The sequence below is a fragment of the Monodelphis domestica genome, chromosome 1, assembly GCF_027887165.1.
Source record: "Monodelphis domestica isolate mMonDom1 chromosome 1, mMonDom1.pri, whole genome shotgun sequence".
In the NCBI taxonomy this organism is placed as follows: Eukaryota; Metazoa; Chordata; class Mammalia; order Didelphimorphia; family Didelphidae; genus Monodelphis; species Monodelphis domestica.
Window position 1 is genome coordinate 274,810,666 of NC_077227.1, and position 24,432 is coordinate 274,835,097.

At 35.4% G+C, this 24,432-nt stretch overlaps 1 protein-coding gene across 1 annotated transcript in view; it reads left to right on the forward strand.

Moving 5' to 3' along the window:
- The window catches only part of MTHFD1 (methylenetetrahydrofolate dehydrogenase, cyclohydrolase and formyltetrahydrofolate synthetase 1), an 80,800-nt gene that overhangs the window by 26,991 nt on the left and 29,377 nt on the right, over positions 1-24,432 (forward strand). The window contains exons 7-16 of the mRNA XM_007473015.3: positions 7,769-7,905; positions 8,520-8,631; positions 11,517-11,644; positions 13,974-14,071; positions 14,229-14,402; positions 15,752-15,888; positions 20,516-20,562; positions 21,276-21,383; positions 21,516-21,590; positions 22,988-23,090. Coding sequence (XP_007473077.1) covers positions 7,769-7,905; positions 8,520-8,631; positions 11,517-11,644; positions 13,974-14,071; positions 14,229-14,402; positions 15,752-15,888; positions 20,516-20,562; positions 21,276-21,383; positions 21,516-21,590; positions 22,988-23,090 — 1,119 coding nt within the window. The remainder of the gene's footprint in view (positions 1-7,768; positions 7,906-8,519; positions 8,632-11,516; positions 11,645-13,973; positions 14,072-14,228; positions 14,403-15,751; positions 15,889-20,515; positions 20,563-21,275; positions 21,384-21,515; positions 21,591-22,987; positions 23,091-24,432) is intronic.

The window sequence follows — 24,432 nt, forward strand, 5'->3', positions numbered from 1 at the left end:
ACATCCTGATGTCAAATAGAAATATCTATTGATCTTTTCTATTTGCCTAAGACCTTATGGCACTAACTATATACATATTTACATTTTGCATAAATACAATTTCAGACACTTGTTAATTTAAACAAGGTCTCCCAATATGTCAGTTTATGATTTTGTGTTTTGTGTCTAATGGTGGTGTGTTGAATTAATACTTATCAAGTTTCTTCAGATTTCCACTTCTCGTGTTGACAGACGGATCTCTTCTTTCAAGTTTTTTAGTGATGTATATGTGAAATTAATTTTGTTTTATTATCATTTGACACACTCAGTCTTACATATAAGTCCCATTTTTAGTTTGTCCTTTTCTTGTATTAACAAATTTACAAAGTTCAAAGTGTTAGCTGGCCATTTCAGCTTTTTCTCTTTGTTTCTTTTCTCTAGCAGCTTTTCTTCATTCTTTTCCTCTGGGCTAGTTTAAAATCTTTTCCGCAGGGATGCTTTTCCTCTGGGTTGCTTTTCCACTGGGATGCTTTTTCCTCTGGGCTGGAAAGTTGTCTTCTTGCTGTGGGATGCTTGACTGCTGGGATCTTGTTGTCTCAAACATTATGTGTCACTATTGTTTCTCTGTGGTGTACTTTTTGATATTAATCAGTTTTTGTTTTCATTTCTCAGCACTAGCTTTTGTCTAATTATCTTCTATGTCTGTTCCGGTGAGGTTGACTTTTTCTGCTTTTATGTGGGAACAGTGGAACCATAAGTCTTTCTCCACACATCTGAGGGAACTGGGAAAAATTGCCTACAGATGAGATTTGAACTGAGTCTCAGGGAGTTCTTTGAGAGCTTGTTCAATTTCTTTTTCTCATATGGGGTTATTTAGGTTTCCTATTTCTTCTTCTGTTAATCTAGGCAATTTATATTTTTGTAAATATTCATCAATGTCACCAAGATAGTCATATTTATTGCCATATAATTAGGTATAAGTTTTTAGTGATTGCCTTAATTTCCTCTTCTTTAGAGGCAAGGTCTCCCTTTTCACCTTTGATACTGTTAATTTGGTTTTCTTCTTTCCTTTTTAAAATTAGATTGACCAGGACTTTCTCTATTTTTTTTGGTTTTTCAAAGTACCAGCTTCTAGTTTTATTTATTAAACCAATAGTTCTTTGACTTTGCAATTTTATTAATTTCTCATTTGATTTTTAGGATCTCTTAGTTTTCATCTGAGGAATTTTAATTTGTTCACTTTCTAGTTTTTTAATTTGCATGCCCAATTTATTGACCTGCCCTCCCTAATTTGTAATATATGAACTCAAGGATATAAATTTCCCCCTAAGTACTGCTTTGGCTGCATCCCATAGATTTTGAAAGGAAGTATCTTCATTGTCATTTTCTTCAATGAAATTATTGTTTCTATGATTTGTTCTTTAACCAATTTTAATATTATTTAATTTCCAATTAATTTTTGATTTGCCTCTCCATATACCCTTACTAATTATTATTTTCATTGCATTGTGATCTGAAAATGTTACATTTATTATTTCTGCTGTTTTGCACTTTTTTCAATGTTTTTATGCCCTAGTGCATGGTCAATCTTTGTGAATGTATCATGTGCTGCTGAAAAGAAGGTGTATTCTTTTTTGTCCCTATTTATTTTTCTCTACATATGTATTAACTCTTAATTTTTCTAAGATTTAATTCACTTCTCTTACCTTTCTTATTTATTCTTTGGTTCGATTTATCTAGTTCTGATAGAAGAATGTTCAGGTCTCCCACTAGTATAGTTTTCTATTTCATCCTTTAGCTCCACTAGTTTCTCCTTTAGAAATTTGGATGCTATGCCACTTGGTGCATACATGTTAAGTACTGATTTCCTCATTGTCTATACTGCCTTTTATCAGGATGCAATTACCTTCCCTATCTGTTTTGACTAGATCTATTTTTACTTTGGCTTTGTCAGATATCATGTTTGTGACTCTTGTCTTCTTTTTCTCAGTTGATGCCCAATAGATTTGGCTCCATCCACTTACTTTTACCCTGTGTGTGTGTCTTACCTTCCTCATGTGTATTTCTTGTAGATAACATATGGTAGAATTTTGGTTTATAATCCATTCTGCTATTTGCTTGCGTTTTATGGGTGAGTTCATTCCATTCACATTCAGAGTTATTACCAGTTGTGTATTTCCCAACATTTTGATTTCTACTCCTAGCCCTTCCTTTTCTTCTTTCACTATTTCCTTCTACACCAGTGTTTTGTTTTTAATCAGTCTCCCTAATTCCCACCCTTATTTTACTTCCCTTTCTACCCCCTGCCCCTTCTTATTCCCCTCTTATTTTCTTTACAGTCTTTTTAAACTACCCCCCCCATCCTCTCCCTCCCTTGTACTATTTCCATTTGTTACCCTTCTACTTCTCTGTAGGGCACAAATCAGTTCTCTGCCTCAATGGATTTGATTGTTCTTCCCTCTTTGAGTCAATGTCAATGGACATAAGAATTGAGTATTTCCCATCTCCAACCTTTTTACCCTTTCAGTGTATTGGTGTTCTCCCCCACTCCCACCATGTTCTTTATCAAGATGTTTCTGAGTTCGTTCTTTCCTAGCACAGCAGAGCTAGATCCAGAGAGCAAGATCTCAGTTTGTCTGTCTCTTCAGAAGCCAGAGGCCAACTGCCAGAACACTGCCTGCTCTCTCCTCTCTTCAAAGTTCCAAGCTCATGCACAGACCTCTCTCTTGCCACATCCACTCAGCAGTTTTAGAGATACCTTTCCAAAATTCCTTATCTTATCAAACCTAATCGATATCTATTTTCTATTTCATTCCTATGATCCACCTTTGAGCAAAGTGTGGGATGCTTTGTTAAAAGCATTCCTCACTATTGCTCACACCTAAATATGCTATTTCCCCATTTCCCATCTTATACTATTATCGTATTCTATCAAAAAATAACAAACAAAATTCCTTATATTAATCTTAGGTTATCCTATTCTTACTCAGTTCCTATCTATATTCTAGAGTTATTAGTAAGAGAAAAGATTACAATAAACAGAAAAAAATCAAACGGAACATACTTAAAATCACTTGCAAACATGCAAAATGAAAATATTACAAATATAGAAATTCAAAAAAGCAAACATTTGCAAGAATACAATAATGAAATCTAAAATGCAAACTTTTCAAAAAATAATTACAAAGAACAAACTTGCATTCTAATGCTAATACATAAAACAAAGCTATCTAAAACAATGATCTTAGAAAAATCTTGTAAACTTTGAAAAGAATATAAAGTTACAGAAAACCAATGTAGCTTCTGCTTTTACAAAAAAGTATCTAAATATGCAAAAATTTATGCAAACTGCATCTTTAAAAAATCGTATTTGAACAAGTCAAAACTTTTTCTATGCTAAAACCTTATCCTGTTCTAATAAGGAAACTAAAAATTCTACACAAAACTGAATCTACTATTCTAATCCTTGCAACACTTCAACTTCCCACAAATATACAGAAATCTGTACATATTCACATGTATGTACAGTTATTTTGTACATATATACAAATATTCACAGATCTGTACAAAATTTTACAGTATTTATAAATTTTCCTATTCTATGTACCTAGTATATTACAAAGTATGTACAATATATATTTACAAACTATTTACATTGTGCATATATTAGGAAGATAGATTTCCCCCCTTTGAAACTATCAAAAATCATATAGATTTTCATTTTTAAATACATTTTTGTGTTCTCTGATGTTATCTCATTGGAACATAAAATTCCAAATGAGGTAAGACCTCATGAATCTATTGTATACATTTATTATACTTTTCTTCCATGGTGATTTATGTGTATCCATTTATTGCTATGAATACCATCACCTGGTTAAGATTTTGCAACAGTTTGTGATACATGTGTCCTAAATGTGTGTGTTACATGTAAATAAATACTTGCCAGATCTTCACAATCACCTCTTCTGTTCCTATTTTCTGTCTCTGCCCTCTATCTTCATGCTCCCATGGTGCTGTAATATGTAGTATTATTTGTAACTATAGTGAAAATGTGCAGTGTTACAGTGACACAGAATTCTTACAGTTTATGTCCATAAACAGTCGGCCTTCCTCTTCTGTGTTGGATTCTTGTGCAAAATCTTTGTTAACTGTAATCTGGAACTACAAAAGGTCAAGAATATCAAAGAAATTAATGAAAAAAAATGTGAAGAAAGGTGACTTAGCAGTACCAGCTCTCAAACTGTCCTATAAGGTAGTAATCATCAAAACAGTCTGTTTTTTCTGTCCCATTCCATTTTGGAGGTAAATTCCTTCTGCAGTGAGCCAGCCAGCAGCCGCTACACAAAAGGGAATATTTATCTGGTTATGATTTGAGGAGAACAGAAGCTGGAGGGATGTTTAGGGAAACTGAGGTAGACACATACACAGATCAGATAGCAGGGAGGAACCGCACAGAAGAGCTCCTGTTATCTTTCTTTGTAGGGATACAATGCAGAAAGATAAAAATAATCAGCAATATGTGAATCCGGTATGAGGATAGCAATCAGTTGAGAAATAACCTCTGACAGATTGAGAGTTTATGCTCTGAGTGCGGTTTGCACTGGCCTGAGGTCAGGTGAGAAGGAAGGAAAGATTAAAGAAAGAAGATCTTGAGGGAAAACAATGGGGCTCCATAGAGGGAGCTATTCCTGGCATGCAGCCAAGTTCCAAGTAAGAGAAAAGAAAGGTAAGAGAGGGCCGGTCTGGCAGTTCCTCTGTTTTTTATTAGGATAATGAGGTAAGAGGTACGTAATATATATGCAATAGCACACAGTGGATTGCCATTGGTTCAAATGTAAATTACGACAAGTTCCAGGGGTGGAGTATTCTAACCAGGTGAAGACAAAGAAGCCTGGATTCACCCAGAATGTTAAGAATCCTGAGATCAAAGGTCAAGACCTTTACTGCCATGCGCAGGTCTGACCATGCGTTTCTTAATACAATTTCATAGATCAAACATCTACCTTAAACATACACATGTGTGGACTGTTACACCTTCAAATTCACAGTTAAGATTTATATCTTTTCATCTTGTGTTGTCATTTTTAGTCTCACTTTGCTCCCATTCATATGGAGTTTGCCTGAGACTTGTGAACTGTAAATTTAATGACCCAGTTTTGTTCCGTTGATATTCTTCTCCTTGTTCAGTTCCTGATCCCATGTTTTTGATCCCATCTTATTCTTCTCTCCATGTTTTACTTATGACTTACTCCTTACCTATTTTGCCTTCCCTCTTAAAATCTCTTTTGTCTTGTTCCTCTCCCCTCCTATTTTCCTATTTTAATGTGTTTTTACATTAAAATATATTCTTTATATGTGGAGGTACGATTCTGTGGACCACCTTTCATCATTTCTGATGAAAGTGACACTGATAGGATGCCTGTTCCAGGGAGAGCAGTAGTAGGGACTTTTTTTTTTTGTGATTCAATGCTGTTGGTCTTATGCACCTCTATTATATATTACATTATATATTATGTGCCTCTATTTTATATATATTTGTACCTCTATACCTTTTCTCTTTTTGTATATTCCAGTATAGTGTGTATCCCCAATATAGTCCCCTGTCCTTTATTTTTTTTCTCCTGATACAGTAAAAACATTCTGTTATTTTACCTTTATCATTCCTAAGGACTTTAGAATTCCAAAAGTGATTTGTTTCTTAACATCTTATTAGCATACATAACCAGTTCATCCCCTAATTAAACAAATGTGTGTGTCCTTTTTCTGTGTCTCTCTTGATTCTTATGTTTCCATTTCAGATTATCTACTCAAATCTATCTACTTATAAATTCTTGGAAATCCTCTTTCATGGAAGTTAAATTTTTTTCACTGTAAGATGATACTCTGTTTAGCCAAATAATTTATTATTCAATATGGGCCTCTGTCTTTTGTTTTTTGTAATATCATTCCAAACTTTCTTCTTCAAAATGGTAGATGCCAAATCTTGAATGATCTTTACAATTGGTCTCTGGGCTTTGAACTCTTCCTTTTTTGGCTATTTATAATATTTATGCTGTCATTGTTGGCGCTTTCTTTTAGGAGGTGATTGGTAGATTCTTTCTATTTTCATTTTTCTTCCTGGGTCTAAGCATTCTCAGCGGTTTTTATTTATAATTTCTTGATATAGGGCAGCTAGGCTTTTTGGAGAGAGTCAAAACTTTTCAGAAAGTCTTGATAATTTAACATGAACTCTGACCTATTTTCCTGACCAATTGTTATAATATTCAGTTTTTTGTTGTTTATTTTTTATGTTTTAATTTTTCTTGTTTCATTGAGTCATTTTCTGTTTGACTTTTTCTAATTTACAAGGCATTCAGTTCTTGGATGAGAGTTTTCCATCTGGTCTTTTAAGGTGATTATTTGCTCTTTGTTGCAAGGGCTCTCTCTTCCTCAGGCCTAATACCTCAAACACCACCTCCACCCAACCCCCCCAACCACCACCACCACTAGCATCTTTTGTCTCTGTCCAAGGTATTTCCTCATAGTGTTGTTTTTATTGGTTTGCTCATATTGATTGTCTTGGGGTCCAGGGTGGGGGTTGGGCAACCTATGCTTCCCTCAGACACTGCTCTTGTACTCCTAAAGGGAGTGGTCAGACCTCAGTGGGTTCCATGTACAACAAACAGGATTAGGACATTCCCTCAAGGGATTTCAGTATTGCTCTAGCATTGGGTTTTGATTAGATCTACCTCCTTGACCTCAGAGTTCTTAGGCCCTTGTGTCAGGCCCCTTTTCCTTCCTCCTTGCTAATAGACCCAGGAACTGCTGGAGCACTCCCACTGAAGCTGCTACAAAGACTTCCTGACCTCCCCAGGGCTCTGGACTGTTCCCCTGCCTTAGGTAGTGCTACTGCTGTTCTCACACTGGGTTTCTACCTGTGGGGTATGGGGTTGCCCCCAACCACTAGGTTTAAGTGGCCCCTCCCAGACAGAGGCTGGACTCTTCACTTTCCAGGGCCTGCTTTGTACTACTCTCTTGACCTATCCCAATTGGTCTATTTCAAGGTTCCTACAGGACCTTGTCAGTGGGCATCTTTCATTTTAGGGGGATATCAATTAGGGGGTTTGGGCTCCTGTGAGTCATTTCTCCTTCCAGGTCTAAGTTTTCTCCTCTGCAAAATGGTGCTAGACTAGATCTAAGATAACTTCTAGCTCTAAATTTCTGTGGTCTTGAGGCCCATCTAATTTTTCCAGCCCCAACTTCTGCCCAGACCCCCAGCTGTAAGAGAAATGTGGGCAAGGAGAAATCTTAACATTCTTCCAATGTATTGTTTTCTTGAACTCAGGGAAAATAAAATTAGACAACCATTAATGTAATCTCTCCTTTCTCTACAACCTGTTCTCCCCTCCTCCTGCCCTTTGTTGCTTATAACTATTTCTTATAATTTAATCTGGTACCCTCTACCATACTGCTGTTTAGCTATGTGTCAATTTTTTTTTTCATGTTGTGTGGGTTTTCTTCCCACTCTGCTATGACTCAGTAAATGAATTTCGCTTAAGCTGCTTTCAAAAACCCACAGCAAGAAGGAACACATGTCCAAGTCTCAATTTTTTACTCAAACTTAAAACCAGAGAATTTCCACCCAAGAATGGAATGAGGTAAAGAAACTTGCAAAGGTTTTGGCTTATGAGAGAAGTCCATGTGTGTGTTCACTCATTCCCTTTGATCCCATTAAGAGATGGGCAGCATCATGAACAAAAATACCTCATGCCTCTGTGTTTCAGATTGATTCTGAGGTTTCTTTCAGGAATACAGATTGCTGGTAGGCATGCTGTAGTGGTTGGACGCAGCAAGATTGTTGGTGCACCAATGCATGACTTGCTTCTGTGGAACAATGCCACAGTGACCACATGCCACTCAAAGACTGTCCAGTTATCTGAGGAGGTAAGATATTTAGGAAATAGGGTATGCTTAAGATTTATCACTGTTAGCTGACCAGAGGTATGCTTTGTCAGTAGGTTTAGGAGATTGGGATGTCACAAAATAGCACTTGGATATTGACAGTTTATTTTCTGACTATGCTGAAATTCTTAGCATAGGACAGGCCTAGATTCTAATGCCTTTGTGATCATAGGCAAGTGTCTAAATCAAGATGTTCAGCCAGATTTCGTATTCATAAGATGAGGCAAATACTTCCCTTTAAAGAAATATGTCCTGTGGAATTGAAGGAGACAGTATCAGAAATAGCTTTACTTGGGATTTTTAATAATGTCTTTGGCTCATTTGAAAGTCTTCCTCTCTACTCCTTCACAACCCCACCAACTTTCTTTTACAATATCTACAAAAAAAGTGATTATATCCTTATTTTATAGGTGGGGAGATTGAGAGGCTAAGTGACTTATAAAGTTTGCTTGATGTAGTTTAGAGAAAAGAAAAAGAAGGTTCCTAATGTTATCTTTCCATTCCAATACCCTTTCCACTTCTAGATTTTACTTCTAGTATCTGTTTGTATTTACTGGTATGATGGGGGGGGGGGGGGTCTCTTCCTCTTTTGACAGGTGAATAAAGCCGATATCCTTGTGGTTGCAACAGGACAACCTGAAATGGTGAAGGGAGAATGGATTAAACCTGGAGCTATAGTAATAGACTGTGGAATCAACCATGTTCCAGGTTAGTGCTCCAGTTGTTATTTTTGGAAGAGTTGGGGAGAGTAGAAGAAGCTCTTTTCTTCTTGGAAATAAGTCAGAAATGCACATGTTGAATGGAGAGGTGAAAATTTGGGCTGTATATGGACCTTAACATGGTGGGGAATGTGGGGAATAAAGATGTGATTTTTGATGACATTGATGAAATCTAGTTTATTGAATAAATATACAGTGTAGCCTCTAGGCTTTGTTTCAAGACTTAAAGTGAGGGATAATTTTCTTTTCCCCTTCTAGTCTTAAATATGAGGTACAGTTATTAAATTGCTAGGAAAATTAGTCACTGTCAAGTTTTCACCATATTTAATCTCCCTCCCACTCTCTCACCATGCTTTTAAGCAGTAACTCATAATTGATAGCTCGTTTTTCCTGCAGTGCAATTATCTAATGGGTTATAAAGAAATTGCTCTCCTACAACTCATCACTTTCACTGCTTCCTGATGACATTGGATTTCTTCTCTTTAAGACTTTATATCCTCTATATAACAAGATTTCAGCCCTTACCATTCTTTACCTTTGTCCTTTGTGAGATGCAGGCAGAGGGTATAAGAAAGTTAATAGATGATGGCCAGTTATTCCTGCAGGTTGTCATAGAATGTTTACTAGAACTTGAAGCTTTTATTAGCCTTCCCTACAAGCTGCCTTTCTCAGAGAACATGTATAAATAAAATAAAAACATCTTTCTTACTATTATTCCTCTGTGTATTGCTATTGCCAATGCAGAACATATAAACACATGGTCCTCTGTAAAGATGGTTCTCGTGTTCCATGAAAAAGATAGAATCAAAAAAAAGAAAAGAAAAAGATTGAAAACAAAACATGACACAACAATAGCAGAGGGAATGAGCCCAAAGGCCAAACTTTCCAAATGTTGATTTTAGATAAATCCTTGTCCCCTGCAAAGTGATGCTCATGCCTTGGTTATTATTTTCATTTTTATCACTTTTGTTGTACATTCAAGGGATAAAATAATCCATCCTACCAGAAACCCATGGGGACTGTGTCAATTAAAAGTGGAAGAGAGTGATTGGATTAGTGAGAAGAATGGAGATTATGCCATATGAGAATCATCTGAGGGAACTGAGAAGTTGTATCCTGTAAAAGAGAAGTTTTAGAGGGAACATGGGGGCATTTTCCAAATTGTTGCAGGAAGAGGGATTAGACGTCCTTTGTTTTAACTGCAATGGGCAAAACTAGGACCTATAGTTAGAAGGTTCAGTTCCATGTAGAAAAATATGTCCTAACAACATGGGCTGTCTAAAAGTGAAACAGGTGGTCTCCTTGTTGAAAGGTTGTGAGTTTCCTCTTATTGAATTTTTAAGCAAAGGCTAGAGGACTGTTTGTTGGAGCCATTGAAAAAGGGATTCTTCATTATGTGGCTTTTGGATTAAATAGCCTTTTGAGAACTTTTCTAACCTTTAGAGCCTAGGATTCTGTGCAAGCTTCCACCTCTTTAGAGGCCATATTGTTCATACCTTTCCATTACTAAGGCAAAGAGAAAGAAGACTGTCATAAAATTTAGCTATCTAGGAGTAAAACTTGGTGGTTTTGGAAATTGCTGAGTGATTACTATGCGGGATGCTATTAGTGAAAACAAGGTGATGGTTTGCAAGACTACCTTATTGTTGGACTAAATCTGAGAGTACAGAAAAAGAAACTTGAAATGAGCCCAAAAGCTAAGCTGTAGCAATAGTTGAATCTAATATAAAGCTTTCAGAGGAGTTTTGTGTATTTTTAGCTGTTCTATAAGTTGAGGAACATCATTATCAACATCGCTTACATTTGCATAGAATCTTATACCTTTCAAAGCACTCACTTACATGATCTCATTTAATCCTAGAACACTCAGTAAGTTTGGTGGAGGAAGTGGCATTTTCCAACATTATAGAGGAGATGGTTTTTAAAGGCAAAACTTGGATCAGGGCCTATGTCTCTTAATTCCTAATTCAATGTTCTTCCCAGTATAACCTTCTTTACCCCTGGAAAAATGAAAGCAGAGAAAAATGATGACTGAAATAAGGTTACATGCAGAGGTTGAAAGGTCCCATTCACAATAGAATTCCAGATTTTGGCTCTGAACCTTAGAGCTACAAAGTCTAGACCTCCTTCCCCTTTCCTAGGAGAAGCAGTGAAACTGAGTGTGGGAGGTTCTTTATGTGAGGGAGTATATGGTGTATCCTTTGTTTTTGTTCTCCCAAATAACTATTCTTTGCTAGTAAGATTTGTAGTTGTTCTTGGCATCCTTTTGAGGGAAGCGTAATTACATTCTTTGCCTTTTGCACACATTTATGAAGCTGCTCATCTTTAGAATTGGATGTTGAATTGTTCCTCAGCTCATGCAGGGAGCTTACAGAATGCTGACAGTTGCTGTAGAAACGGGATCTGGCAGCTGTGACAGGGTTCAGGCTTTGTGCCCCTAAAAACTCCCTTTGTGGGGCTTGGTAAATTAACATTTTAAGAAGGGTTCATTATGGAACTGTTAATTGGCATAAAGAATAAGGAACAGCTTCAGTTTTCTTTAATGCCTGGTGTGAGGCAAAAGGATTTTGTGTTAGTTTATAAAACCCTAAGTATTTTATTACATCTTTTTCTTCTTTTTGTTTTTGTTTTATTTTAATAATTTAACAACTACCATTTATCTTAATTTTTGAAGAGAAAAAGGGAATTATATCTGTAGGAGCCAACATCTTAAGTTTCTAGTTAAAACTCTCAGATAACTGTCCCTTCAGCAGATACTACAGGAAGCACCGAATTAGCAAAAACATTGGATGAAGAGCTGAACAGTCCATGAAAAGTTGATTGGTATTTCCTGTATCTATAAGGATTTTTCTGTTTTTAAAAATTATTCTATAGATAGTACAAAACCTAACGGGAAAAAAGTTGTGGGGGACGTGGCTTATAATGAAGCAAAAGAGAGAGCTTCCTACATCACCCCAGTGCCTGGTGGAGTTGGACCCATGACTGTGGCAATGTTAATGCAGGTACTCTTATTTAAAAAAAAAAAAAGTAACAATAATTAATTTTGCAACTTTGTAGTCTTAAAGAATTGCCTGGAGAACAGTTGAGAAGTTGTTACTAGCCCACAATCATGTTGCAAGTCTATGGCTAGAATCTGGACTTGAATCCAATTTTTCCTGCCTCCAAAGCCAGCTCTATCAATATTAAATCATGACTGCCTCTCAATCAAAAGCTGACCACAGTAATAACACTGGTTGTAATTTATATAGTACTTTAAGGCTTACAGTGCAGTTTACATATATTATCTCATTTAATCCTGATGACCCTGTGAAGCAGGAGCCCAAGTATATTAACCCCTTTATACAGTTGAAGAAACTGAGGCTCAGAAAGGTTATATGGCTCAAGTGGAGTCATAGAACTACTAAGTATTAGAAAAAAAGATTCAGTCTTGGACTGCCTCTGACTCTTCATTGTGAGAATGTTTTAAATATACTGTATATTAATTCATATTTCAGGACCCTGGGTTAGAAAAGCATCAGTCAGTTCCTGTGTCAGGGTCCTGGTTTAGAGGGATTCCTTCCAGTCTATTGACTTTTGCATTTTCTTTGTTCTTGGAAACTCCTAGGAATGTGTCTTCTCCCCCTCCCCTCCCCCAAAAACCTTAGTTAAGTGATAACAGTTCTTTCTCCCTATGTGACCCCATTACCTATGGGGTAGGGAGGGGTTGAGAATCTTGATGAACAACCTTCTCATTAACTGTTTGCCAGTCAGAGATATCTTGGGCTGTCCTAGAGAAGAGCTGAATAATGAGCTCCCAAATTGGATTTATAGCTCTGCCTTAAAGGACCTTTGGGGTCTTTGGTCATTGAGGAGGCCACCGACCTCTAAATCTACTGGTTATGTGCTAGGCTAATGACAGTACTGTCATAGAAATTGCCTTGTTCTATCTTTCTACTCTCTTCTTGAGGAGAAAATGGGCAGTTTTATTATAGATAAGGAAACTGAGTGAAAAACTCAATGGTTTACCCTAGGATCCGTGAGTGAGAGGACTGGCATTATAATTCAGATTTCATAACATTTACTTAGTCCACTGTTTTTCCACATGACTGTGTGTGTATATCTTGAAGCTAGTTCCTGTTGCTTTTTCAAAGATACTGGATGTCCCAAAAGTCTTAGTAAGCTTAATTTTAAATGTAATGGCTTAAAGAATTTATAGGAATAGGCAGTAGTAGATAGTAAGATTGAATAATAATGAAAGGTAACTGCCATACAACCATTTGAACACCTTTAAAAAAAGCATCATGTATAGTGTAGAATCAGGAATCAGGAGACATGGGTTCAAATGTCACCTCTAGACAATTAATAACTGTGATTATCAAGTTACTTAACCTCTATGAGCCTCAGTTTCCTCATCTGTATGATGGGAGTTATGATATCTGTATCACCTATTTCCCAATGCCGTTGTGAGGGACAAAATGAGATACTTTTGTTTCATTACTACAACAGATTTATGATCTCTTCCTATAGCTAATCCCTCTGACAATGACTTTCACAGCCCATCCATGCCTCCCTATCTTGCTCAATTCATACTTGTATACTTGAAGAAATTTGCATCTGGAGGCCTCCTATTTTATGATAATAGATATGAAAAGTACTTGTAAAAATTAAAATGCTGCATATGTCAGTTATCATTATTACTCAAAGATGCCTTTGAAATTTTTTGAGTGTTGTTTGCCTTTATTACAGGCTTTCCCTCATGCATGTGTTTGTGGTAGAGTATACCAGCAGACAGCATCCCTTGTCAGTTAAAAAGATTGTACCATTTCACTCCATTGATATCTTTAGCTTTGTTCTATAGGACCTTGCTTTGTAGGGTGTGTGCTATCACCTAAAATAGCAACACGTACAAGATTTTAAAAAATACATAATTTGACTGCTGCCACAAAATTATAGTATCTCACATTCAACAGATGAGTTTAGGGAAAGGTAGGAAAATGTTTTTTATTATTTAAGAGAGAATATTTAAATTTTTCAGAATAGCATGATGTTTAAGAAGGGAACATAGGACAATGTAAGTATTGCTACACTCAATCTAATCTATATTTTAAATGATAAACTATGTAATAGGTTCATAGTTTTGTATATAATTGCCTTTTTCTGTCTTGTATATGGAAATGTTCATGTTTTTTATTTCCTTGTTCGTAATTTAAAAAGAAAAAATATATGTATACACACACATACATACACTTTCTGAAAGATGTGCCTGAAAAGGGAAAAAAAAGATCAAAGTAGATAATTATTTCCTTTTGTAAGATTATGTTAATCTTTTGTGTGTGTGTGTTTTTATTTTAGAGCACAGTAGAAAGTGCTAAGCATTTCCTTGAGAAATGTGTGCCAGGAAAGTGGAACATGCAGTATAACCATCTTAGCCTCAAGACTCCTGTTCCAAGGTAATTTTAGTGCTGACATTAGAACTGCCTGTCCTGAAATATGTAATTTGTATATGTTTATGGTATTTCTAGAAGCAACTTTACTCTAAGGGGAACAGTATTTATTAAATTGACTGAATAAAGCCCTACATAAAATTTTCTTCACATTTCTTTAAAGTGACATTGAAATATCACGTTCTTGCATACCAAAGCCTATTGGTCACCTTGCTAAAGAAATTGGCTTGCTCTCTGAAGAAGTGGAATTGTATGGTCAGACAAAAGCCAAGGTTCTGCTGTCCACCTTGGATCGCCTAAAACACCAGCCTGATGGAAAATATGTGGTTGTAACAGGGTATGTTTTTATGATACATATTACCAAGTTGATTAATAACCCCAAATTTAACCAGTTTTTTTTGTCTTTTTATCATGAACATATCATTGACTCATTCTTTTCTTTTTTAATCCACATTCTCACTCTCCTCTGCCCCTCCCAAATGAAAACCCTCATAAGGAAATAGTATAGGTGAGCAAAAAAAAAATTTTCTCTTGTCAGTCGTATCGGAAAATATAAGCGTCATTTTGCACCTACAATCCATTACTTCTCTTCCAAAAAAGTTGGGAAGTATGTTTCATATAACCAGTCTTCTGGAGTCATATTGGTCTTTGCATTGTTCAAAGCCCTTAAAACTTTCAAAACTGCTGTCCTTTACATTGTTATAGTCATTGTCTAAATTGTTCTCCTGGTTCTACTCACTGCATTTAGCATTAGTTCATACAAGTCTTCTCAGATTTCTCTGAATCAACCCCTCTTGTTATTTCTCACAATGCAACATACATACATAAGGATTTGTACTACTATTTTTGAAGTAATAGGTCTCTGCTTTGTCTCAAATGATGCTCTGAGTATTTTTGTACTCATAAACATCTTTTTCCTCTATCTTTGATCTTTCTGGATTATATTCCTAATAATGTTATTGTTACTGCCAGAGGATCTGCACAGTTTTTTAATGAGAGTCAGCATTTTAGAGCTAATGAGACTAGTTCCTGCTACCATTTCTAGTGCAGCACAAATTTCCTGGTATGTATGACATAGAGGGAAAGATGCATTATTTTTCAAGTTAATTCACTTGTCTTCATTTTATAGCTAGTGAAATTTCTCTAGGGAGATGAAGTGAATTGTAGAGTCAGGTCTAGAATGTAGGTCTCTCAGCTTCCATTCAAGGCTTTTTACATTATACTGTAGTAAGAGGAACATAGAGGGTAAGTGGGAAAACAATGCTTGTTATCTAATTTGAGGCCCAACCAATTTCCTGGACTAACAAATGGACAAATTTAAACCTCTCCCCCTCCCCCATTGTAATTCCTGCTTAGTTAAGAATGGAAATAAAGTAGGACATAAATTTAGTTTCATAGTATCAGATCCCTAAAAATAATAGAAATTATGCCATTTCAGGCATGTCTTTCTAAGGTTTTTTATAATGGTGGAGTAAGAGTATGGTAGAATTTGTGACACGGAGGGTCTTGGTGCCAATAGATGAGGTTTCTGTTCACCATTTATTCTAATTATATGACTGCACTAGGTGGTTCTTTTTTTGTTCTAAGGCAATTACTAAAGTTTCAGTAAAAGATTGGATGAAATCCAAGTGCTGTAAATAAGTTGGGTTTTTTTGCTTTTCTCTGTTTTTCATTTTTATATTGAAGAATAACCCCTACACCTCTGGGAGAAGGGAAGAGTACAACCACAATAGGGCTGGTCCAAGCTCTGGGAGCACATCTTCACCATAATGTTTTTGCTTGTGTTCGACAGCCATCACAGGGCCCAACCTTTGGAATAAAAGGTATTCACTAGTCTTTGATCTTATGGTCAATGAGAACCTTCCCATGGAGTTTCCTTTCCTGTAGTAAAACCCTTAGATTCTGGCTATGATCAGATTATTAAATTGTAAAGTACCCTTTATAACAGTCCAGATTTTAAAATTATTTCAATTATACATTAAATTTACTAACTTCTAATAATGGAAATGTAAGGTATCTTCTTCTGATGGTTAAAGGAGTAGCAGGATAATATGATTAATCAATTCTGTTAATTTGCTTCAGATGTAATTTGGGTGGAGGTTCATGACCAGAATCTTGACCAGATCTTCACTAGAATCAGTCGTATTCCTCATTTGCTTTGCAGTTGGTATTACAAAAAGAGCTGATATTCTGTTTTTATTATATGATATCTTATTGTTCAAATAACGTCAGCCATGTCTGAAAAAAGACAAATGTTCAAAAGACAAATGATACTATTTTATATACCTATATATGTTACATAAATATGATATGCTTCTAAAGTGTTACAAAGTACTTTCCTCATAGGACTTTTTTGAGCTAGATAGCATCATTATCCCCATTTTATAGATAAGGAAACAGATTCAGACATTTGTTTGTTTTACATAATTAAAAGTATCATAATATTTTTATTATTTATTGTTTATTTTTTATTAGTAATATTAATGATAATAGTAATAATAATAATGCTGGTTATAATACCAGCAGTTGAACTATGGTCCCCAAGTCCAGAGTCTGTTGCTCTTTCCATGATATCTTATTACCTTGGTTACTTGTCACTTATCTCTAGTAAATGAAACTGAACCCTAATGCAAGATTTGTACCCTCCTTTTAAAAACCTCCTTCAACACAATTGGTATATACTTCTAATTCTTATGAAAAGAACAGAATCCTTTTACCTTCAACTTAAAATTGGTTTTTAATAAGCTCTCATTAATAACTAATAAACTTTCATCCTTGCTTATATGATAGTCCATTTACTATAACAATTCTTATTAACACTATTCAATGCTCTTCCTATTAGTCTGTTTACCTTGCAATTCTGCCTTTAGCTTATCTTAACCTTTCCTTAAAAGCATCAACTAATATAATTTGGAAAAAATTAATCTTCTTTCTAAGCCTGTGCACCTTCCTATATGATTTCTCATACCAATTTATCACCTTTTCAATGATCAATGACAGCCCTATTTTAGATATTTCTTCTTAGATGAGATCCATAGTATATCACAGTAGTTTGCCTTTCTTGCACTTTCATTGATTCTAATTTTGAGATCTTTGGATCCAAGAAAAAATAAAGCAGTAGCAACATCTCATAAAAGATTCTCTCCCATGTTGGTATATTTAGAAAATGTTTTCTTTATATTCCTATATCCCTTTCTAACATCATTTTGGCATTTGTGAGACTAGAACCAACTTTTTTCATCATTTATTTGTTTGTTTGTTTATTTATCAAACATTTATTTATTGTTTACTTAAAATTTTTTTTAAATATATTTCAACACCCAAATTACTTTTTAATGGTTCAGGTCAAAGTTCCATTTGCAAATTCTAAAATTCTAAAAAAATTTTTATTTGAAAATTTTTACTTAATTTATTTAGAATATTTTTCCATAGTTACATAATTCATGTTCTTTCCCTGCCCTCCACCCACCCCTTTCCATAGCCAACGAGCAGTTCCATTGGATTCTACAGGTGTCATTGATCAAGACCTATTTCCATATTATTAGTATTTGCACTAGTGATCATTTAGAGTCTACATTCCCAATCATATCCCCATCAACTCATGTGATCAAGCAGTTGTTTTTCTTCTGTGTTTCTACTCCCATGGTTCTTTCTGTGGATGTGGAGAGCATTCTCTCTCATAGATCCCTCGTAATTGTCCTGGGTTATTGCACTGCTGCCAGTAGAGAAATCCATTACAGTCTATTGTGCCAGTGTATCCATCTCTGTGTATAATAAGGTTCTACTGGTTCTGCTCCTTTTACTCTGCATCAATTCCTGGGCGTACCAATTCACATGGAATTCCTCCAGTTCATTATTTTTTTTTTGGCACAATAGTATTCCATCATCAACAGATACTACAATTTGTTCAGCCATTCCCCAATTGAAAGGGCATCCTCTCGTTTTCCAATTTTTTTTGCCACCACAAAGCATGGCTATAAATATTTTTTGTATGTCTTTTTCCTTATTATCTCTTTGGGATATAAACCCAGCAAAGGTTTATATCCCAAAGTGGCTGAATCAAAGGACAGACAATCTTTTAAAGACCTTTGGGCATAGTTCCAAATTGCCATCCAGAATGGTTGTATCAATTCACAACTCCACCAGCAATGCATTAATGTCCCAATTTTGCCTCATCCCCTCCAGCATTTATTACTTTCCTTTGCTGTCATGTTAGCCAATCTGCTAGGTGTGAAGTGGTATCTCAGAGTTGTTTTGATTTTAATTTCTCTAATTATAAGAGATTTAGAACATTTTTTCATGTTTGTGAAGAGCCAGGCAACATTGTCAAGGTGCCTTAATGAAACACAAGAAAAATGTAACTTGGAAATTGAGAAGAATTCCAATTCTGGTCTGCTTTAAGTTACCCTCTAACCCTGTACCTTGCTATGAAATGTTTTGTTACGCATCTCCTAAGTAATTGTGATTGATTGTGAAAGTTGATCAAAAGCAACAATGATTCTCCTAGCTGGTCATCCCACAGGTCATGGGGAACTAACCTCCAGATCACTTTGTCTATATCATTCATCTCCATCACGAATATTTCTGTTGTAGCAACATGGTAAAAGATCACAGAATGTTGATTAAATGATTTGTTAATGTGTGACATATCCAGTTATCTGTAGAAGATCGTGTATGTTGAAAAATAATCGTGTGCCAGAAAAGCATGTACTCACCGAAGCTATATAATAAACGCAAACTCTGTGTCAAGGCACAACAGCTGTCTGATGCCTAAGCACAGGTCTGAGCACTCAATTGTCTCTCACCTCTTTGTTATTCACCTGACTGTTCCACCTAGACAGAAGGACCCTCAACTCTGAGAGACCACAGGCTCGGCTCTCAAAATGTGTGCTTATTGTTAGTTTTGATTTCTTTTTCTGAAAATTGCCTTTTGATGTCCTTTGCCCATTTATCAATTGGAGAATGACTTGCTTTTTAGTACAATTGATTTAGCTCCTTATAAATTTGAGTAATTAGACCTTTGTCAGAGGTTTTTGTTCTAAATATTTTCCCCCAATTTGTTGCTTCCCTTCTAATTTTGATTGCATTGGTTTTGTTTGTAAACAAAAAAAACATTTTTTAATTTAATGTAATCAGTATTATTTATTTTACATTTTGTAATATCTTCTATCTCTTTTTGGGTCTTAAAATCTTTCCTTTCCCATAGATCCGACAGGTATACTCTTCTATGTTCACCTTATTTACTTACAGTTTCCTTGCTTATATTCAAGTTATTCACCCATTCTGAATTTATCTTGGTGTAGGGTGTGAGATGGTGATCTAAACCTAATCTCTCCCATACTGTTTTCCAATTTTCCCAGCAATTTTTTTTAAATAGTGGATTTTTGGCCCCCAAAGCTGTGCTCTTTGGGTTTATCATAGACTGTCTTGCTGAGGTCACTTACCCCAAGACTATTCCACTGATCCTCTCTTTTGTTTCTTAACCAGTACTGTATTGTTTTGATAATCCCTGCTTTATATTAGATTAAGATCTGGTACTGCTAGGCCAACTTTTTTTATTTTAACCACTTTTGATGTATGATTTTAGAAATCTTTTATACGATTCCCTGTCTCTTTTATGTTTTTAAATAAACAGGAACTTTAAAACCTTCAGCAAGCTGTTGTTATATAACAACTTAAGTTATTCCCTCTCAATGAAAGGGATCCTCTTGTATTGTTTTTGTCCCATTGTCCTTGTATTTCTGAATAAATTTTAATCTTACAAATTCTGCTTTCTTCATACCAATTCCTTTTTTTTTTAACCTGTACCTTCTGACTTAGAGTCACTACTGTATATTGGTTCCAAGGCAGAAGAGCAGTAAGGGCTAGTCAATGGGGATTATTAAGTAACTTGCCCAAAGTCACACAGCTCGGAAGTGTCTGAGGCCAGATTTGAACCTAGGACCTCCCATCTTTAGGCCTGGCTCTCAATCTACTGAACCACCCAAGGGGGGGGGGGGAAAACATTGGTGTATTTTCTTGTGGAATTATTTATCAGATTTAAAAATTTAGCATTAAAGGGGACCTTGTAGAACATCTATTCTTCAACATTTATTTTACAGTTGAGGAAACTGAGGACCAGAGAGAGTAAGGAGCTCTTAACTAAATGCTTATCTTTTGAATAGGACTTAGTGTTTCTCAAAATTGAGACTATTGGGAAACACATTTCCAATGGAAATGACACTATTTTTTTACTTTTCTCACTCAACTTTATTCACTGTAATAAAGATCTTTATTTTAATATTTCTTAAGTAGAAAGCAAATATAATCTTAAATAGATTTCTCCTGGCCATTTCAAAAAATCCACAACTGTCTTAATTGATTATAAAAATGTTCAATTTCTTCTGATTTTGTAGAGAAATTTCAGTGTAGCTACTAATTAGATCATCTAATTTCTGGTTCAATTTTTAGGTGGAGCTGCAGGAGGGGGCTATTCTCAGGTTGTTCCAATGGAAGAGGTAATTTTCATTTTTCTTAGTTTTCTAACACTAAAGCCTTTTTACTTGGCAGGTAATTTCTTTCTGTTAGTATGTGAGCAATTTGCTACTCAATAAAGCATCTTGAAAACAGATACTTCTTATTTTGTCAACTTGTTTGGAAATTTCATTCATATGCCTGTCCATTAAGGTTATGAATGTTTTTTGCCTAAACATTAATTTTTTTAAGTTTCTAAGTTGTGGTGAGTGAATTGGAGCATGAGATTAAAAAGGAACTCACACATGTAAGAGGATATCAAAGCTTAGAGAATTTAAAAGTGTTATGAGTCAAGCAAATAAGGTAGGGTTCATAAATATATATGGGGTGTGCTAAAATATAACTACATAGTAAAATACAAACAACAGCTTTTTTACTTACCTATGAGATGTGAGAGACAAATGAAGTTGATTTTTAAAATGATCTTCTTGTTTTAGCCAAGGACAGCACATGTCTTTTCTGGGCTCTAGACCATGTTAAGGAAAGTCACATTGACCATCTTGGGGGGAGGTTCTTTTGTTAGCAGGTTACTGATTTTTTTTTTTCAAAAATTGAATAGGATATTTTCCCTATAAGTAGGCTATTGTTAATACTCTACCCGCTTTAGCATAATATTTGGTTCAGTTGCCACAGACTATAGAAAGGATGGGAAGCTGGAAAACTATGATGTGAAGAAAAAAAATTTTTTTTTTTATAGTTCAACCTCCATCTCACTGGTGACATCCATGCCATTACTGCAGCTAATAATTTGGTTGCTGCTGCTATTGATGCCCGCATATTCCATGAAATGACACAGACAGACAAGGTATGGTAGAACATTTGGAAAATAAAACCTTCCACAAAGAAACTAAAGATTACTTGAATTTGAAGTATTATGATATAGTTTTGGTAATGATGATTTTTTTTTGCTTTTTAAAAGTTGTTTCTTTTCTTTAAGGCTCTCTTTAATCGCCTGGTACCTTCAGTCAATGGAGTGCGGAAGTTCTCAGATATTCAAGTCCGTAGACTGAGGGTAAATTTTCATTTTGTGATTTGAAGGAATTATTTTGGGGTGAGGAAAGGAAATAAAGCTAATATTGGCCTATTGTTGAGTCATGCCACTTCTACAACTGGAGTTCCAAAGACCTCATTTTACTTAAATGATGCTGTAACAGGGATTGTTATAAACTGTTAATGATTTCAGCCACAAATTTCAAGCATCCAATTCTCAGTTAAAATATAAATAATTTATGAACAATCCAACCAAAAGGAGATTATATATAGTAAGAAGAATAATGCTTTAGAGTTAGAGCATTTTTTACTTTTTCACTGTTCTCACATCTTTTTAAATTTTATTTTGCCTTCACAACCATCTATCAAGATAAGTATTTTCCCAATTTTACAAAAGTGGAAACCAAGGCACCAAAAAAATGAAGTGTATTATTTAAGATTACAACAAATTGAAGTCAGGGCCTGCACTTAGATTTCCTGAGCCCTAACCCATTGTATTTTCTACCAGAGGCAACCTCTGAAACCTCCCAGTCATATCATTTATTTGGATGCTTTTTTTACATTTCTTAGCATGTCTGTCACCTGTGGTCACAGAGTCATAGATCTAGCTAGAGCTAAAAGAAACCAGAGAGGAGACTGAGTTCAAACTTCTCTTATTAGGAATGAGGAATCTGAGGGATGGTAAGTGATTTGCCCAAGATTGAATCACTAGTAAGCAATAGAACCAATACAAAGTTTTAGTATTAATGTCTCATCCTAGTTGAGGGACTTAATATGGATATTGCCATGTCGGCAGCAAAATTCAGTGGCAAAATTTGCATTTTAGATATTGTGAAATAAAAAGAATAGAAGGTAATTTTGCCAAAGAAAGTTTAAGTTCTGTCTGGAATTAGATCAAAGGAAAATAAATTCTTTATGTTTTTCAAAACAAACAGGCATGCCTCTTAGACTCTCCTAACTGTGGGAAGGAGGCAACAGGTTGAAGCTGGTTTGTTGAAATGATCCCTGCCCAATTAAAAAACTTGGCAAATAAGTTGTCCTTTCAAAGGCAAATTGCTTGTCCTGTCAACATGCACACACACACATACACACATAATGACATACATGGATGTACCTCCCTTCCCCTCATCCAAGGCCTTCAAATACAAACATGTTGACAGGACAAGCAATTTGCCTTTGAAAGGACAACTTATTTGCCAAGTTTTTTAATTGGGCAGGGATCATTTCAACAAACCAGCTTGTTTTTCCCAGATGTTAACAATCCAGTATAATAATGAGAGCAGAACTGGCCTTCTAGAATTCCACTGGCTTTTCTTGAAGTGTCATAGAATTATTACTCCCATTTGTTGACTTTACTTAAAAGCACTTAATTTCCAAGGAAATAATATTTTCTTCATATTTTTCTTCCTATATGTTTAGAGACTAGGAATTGAGAAAGATGATCCTACCACCTTAACAGATGAAGAAATAAATAGATTTGTGAGATTGGATATCGATCCAGAATCCATAACTTGGCAAAGAGGTATCAGAATGATAAACCTAGTTCATATTATTTCCATGTCAGCCAATAAAAGTCAGTATGTGCACAATGAAATTTAAGATGTTCCTTTGAAGAAGGGTCAAAGCTAAGATGGAGGAGAAGGTGCCTCAAAATGAATTTTGTAGTAATATAACCCACAAAAATATAGGGTGAAATAATTTTTCAAGTCAAAACAAATTATAAGACTGTCACAAAAGATCTAGTGTACCAGGCTGGAAGTGGAGGGCAAAGCAACACACCAAGGCAGGCCCCACCACAGCAACAGGCCTTGGGGGCAGCTAAATCAGCAGCAAAGGCTTCATGAGCTCTCAGCCACAGAATATTCAGATAGCAGTCCTGGGGTGCAGTCTCAGGATGAGAAGGACCACTAGTACACACTGTTGCTTACAGGCACAGGGGAGTAGGGGATCCCGTGGGGAAAAGAGTGCTTGTGGTTTCTCACAGACCAGAGTTGAGGCTGGGGGACTATCAAATACATCTCTCCATATATCATGCCACTTTTGGAAGAACCGAAAGCAGATAATTCCCAGATCCAGCTTGAAAGGCAGCTGCATAAAGAACCTGATACTTGGGACAGTGCTCCCTTCACTATAGTTATAGAGCCAACTCTAGCAATTTTTTAAACTAAAAAAGAAAAAAGAAAGGAAAGAAAAAGGCTGGAGAAAGAACAAACAAAAATAAACAACATAAAAAGTAATTTTGGTGATAAGGAAGACCAAAATACAAACTCAGAAGAAGGCAACCAAGTTAGTAATACTACTGCATCCAAATCCTCCAAGAAAAATATCAATTGTTTTTATTATGCCCAAAAATAACAAAATGAAGGAGCTCAAGAAAGATATCTAAAATCAAATAAGAGAGGTAGAAAAAAAACTGGGGGGGGGGGGAATGAAAAGCAATACTGGAAAATCATGAAAAAAAGAGTCAACAGCTTGGAAAAGGAGTCACAAAAAAGTACTTAAGAAATGAATATCTTAAAAACAGGATAGGCCAATTGGTAAATGAGGAACAAAAATCCAAAGAGAAAAATTGCTTTAAAAGCTGAATTAGCCAACTGGAAAAAGTTAATACAAAAATGCACTGAAGAGAAAGACTATCCTAAAAGGAAGAATTGGCTATATAGGAAAAGAGGTGCAAAAATTCACTGAGAAAAGAATTATTTCAAAAGTGAAACTAGCCAAATGGGAAAAGATGTACAAAAGTTATGCCTTAAAAATTAGAAATGGACACAAAAAACAAGTCAAAGTCAAAATAATAAAAAGATAGGAAAAATTGTGAAATATCTCATTGGAAAAACAACTGACTAGAAAAGTAAGTCCAGGAG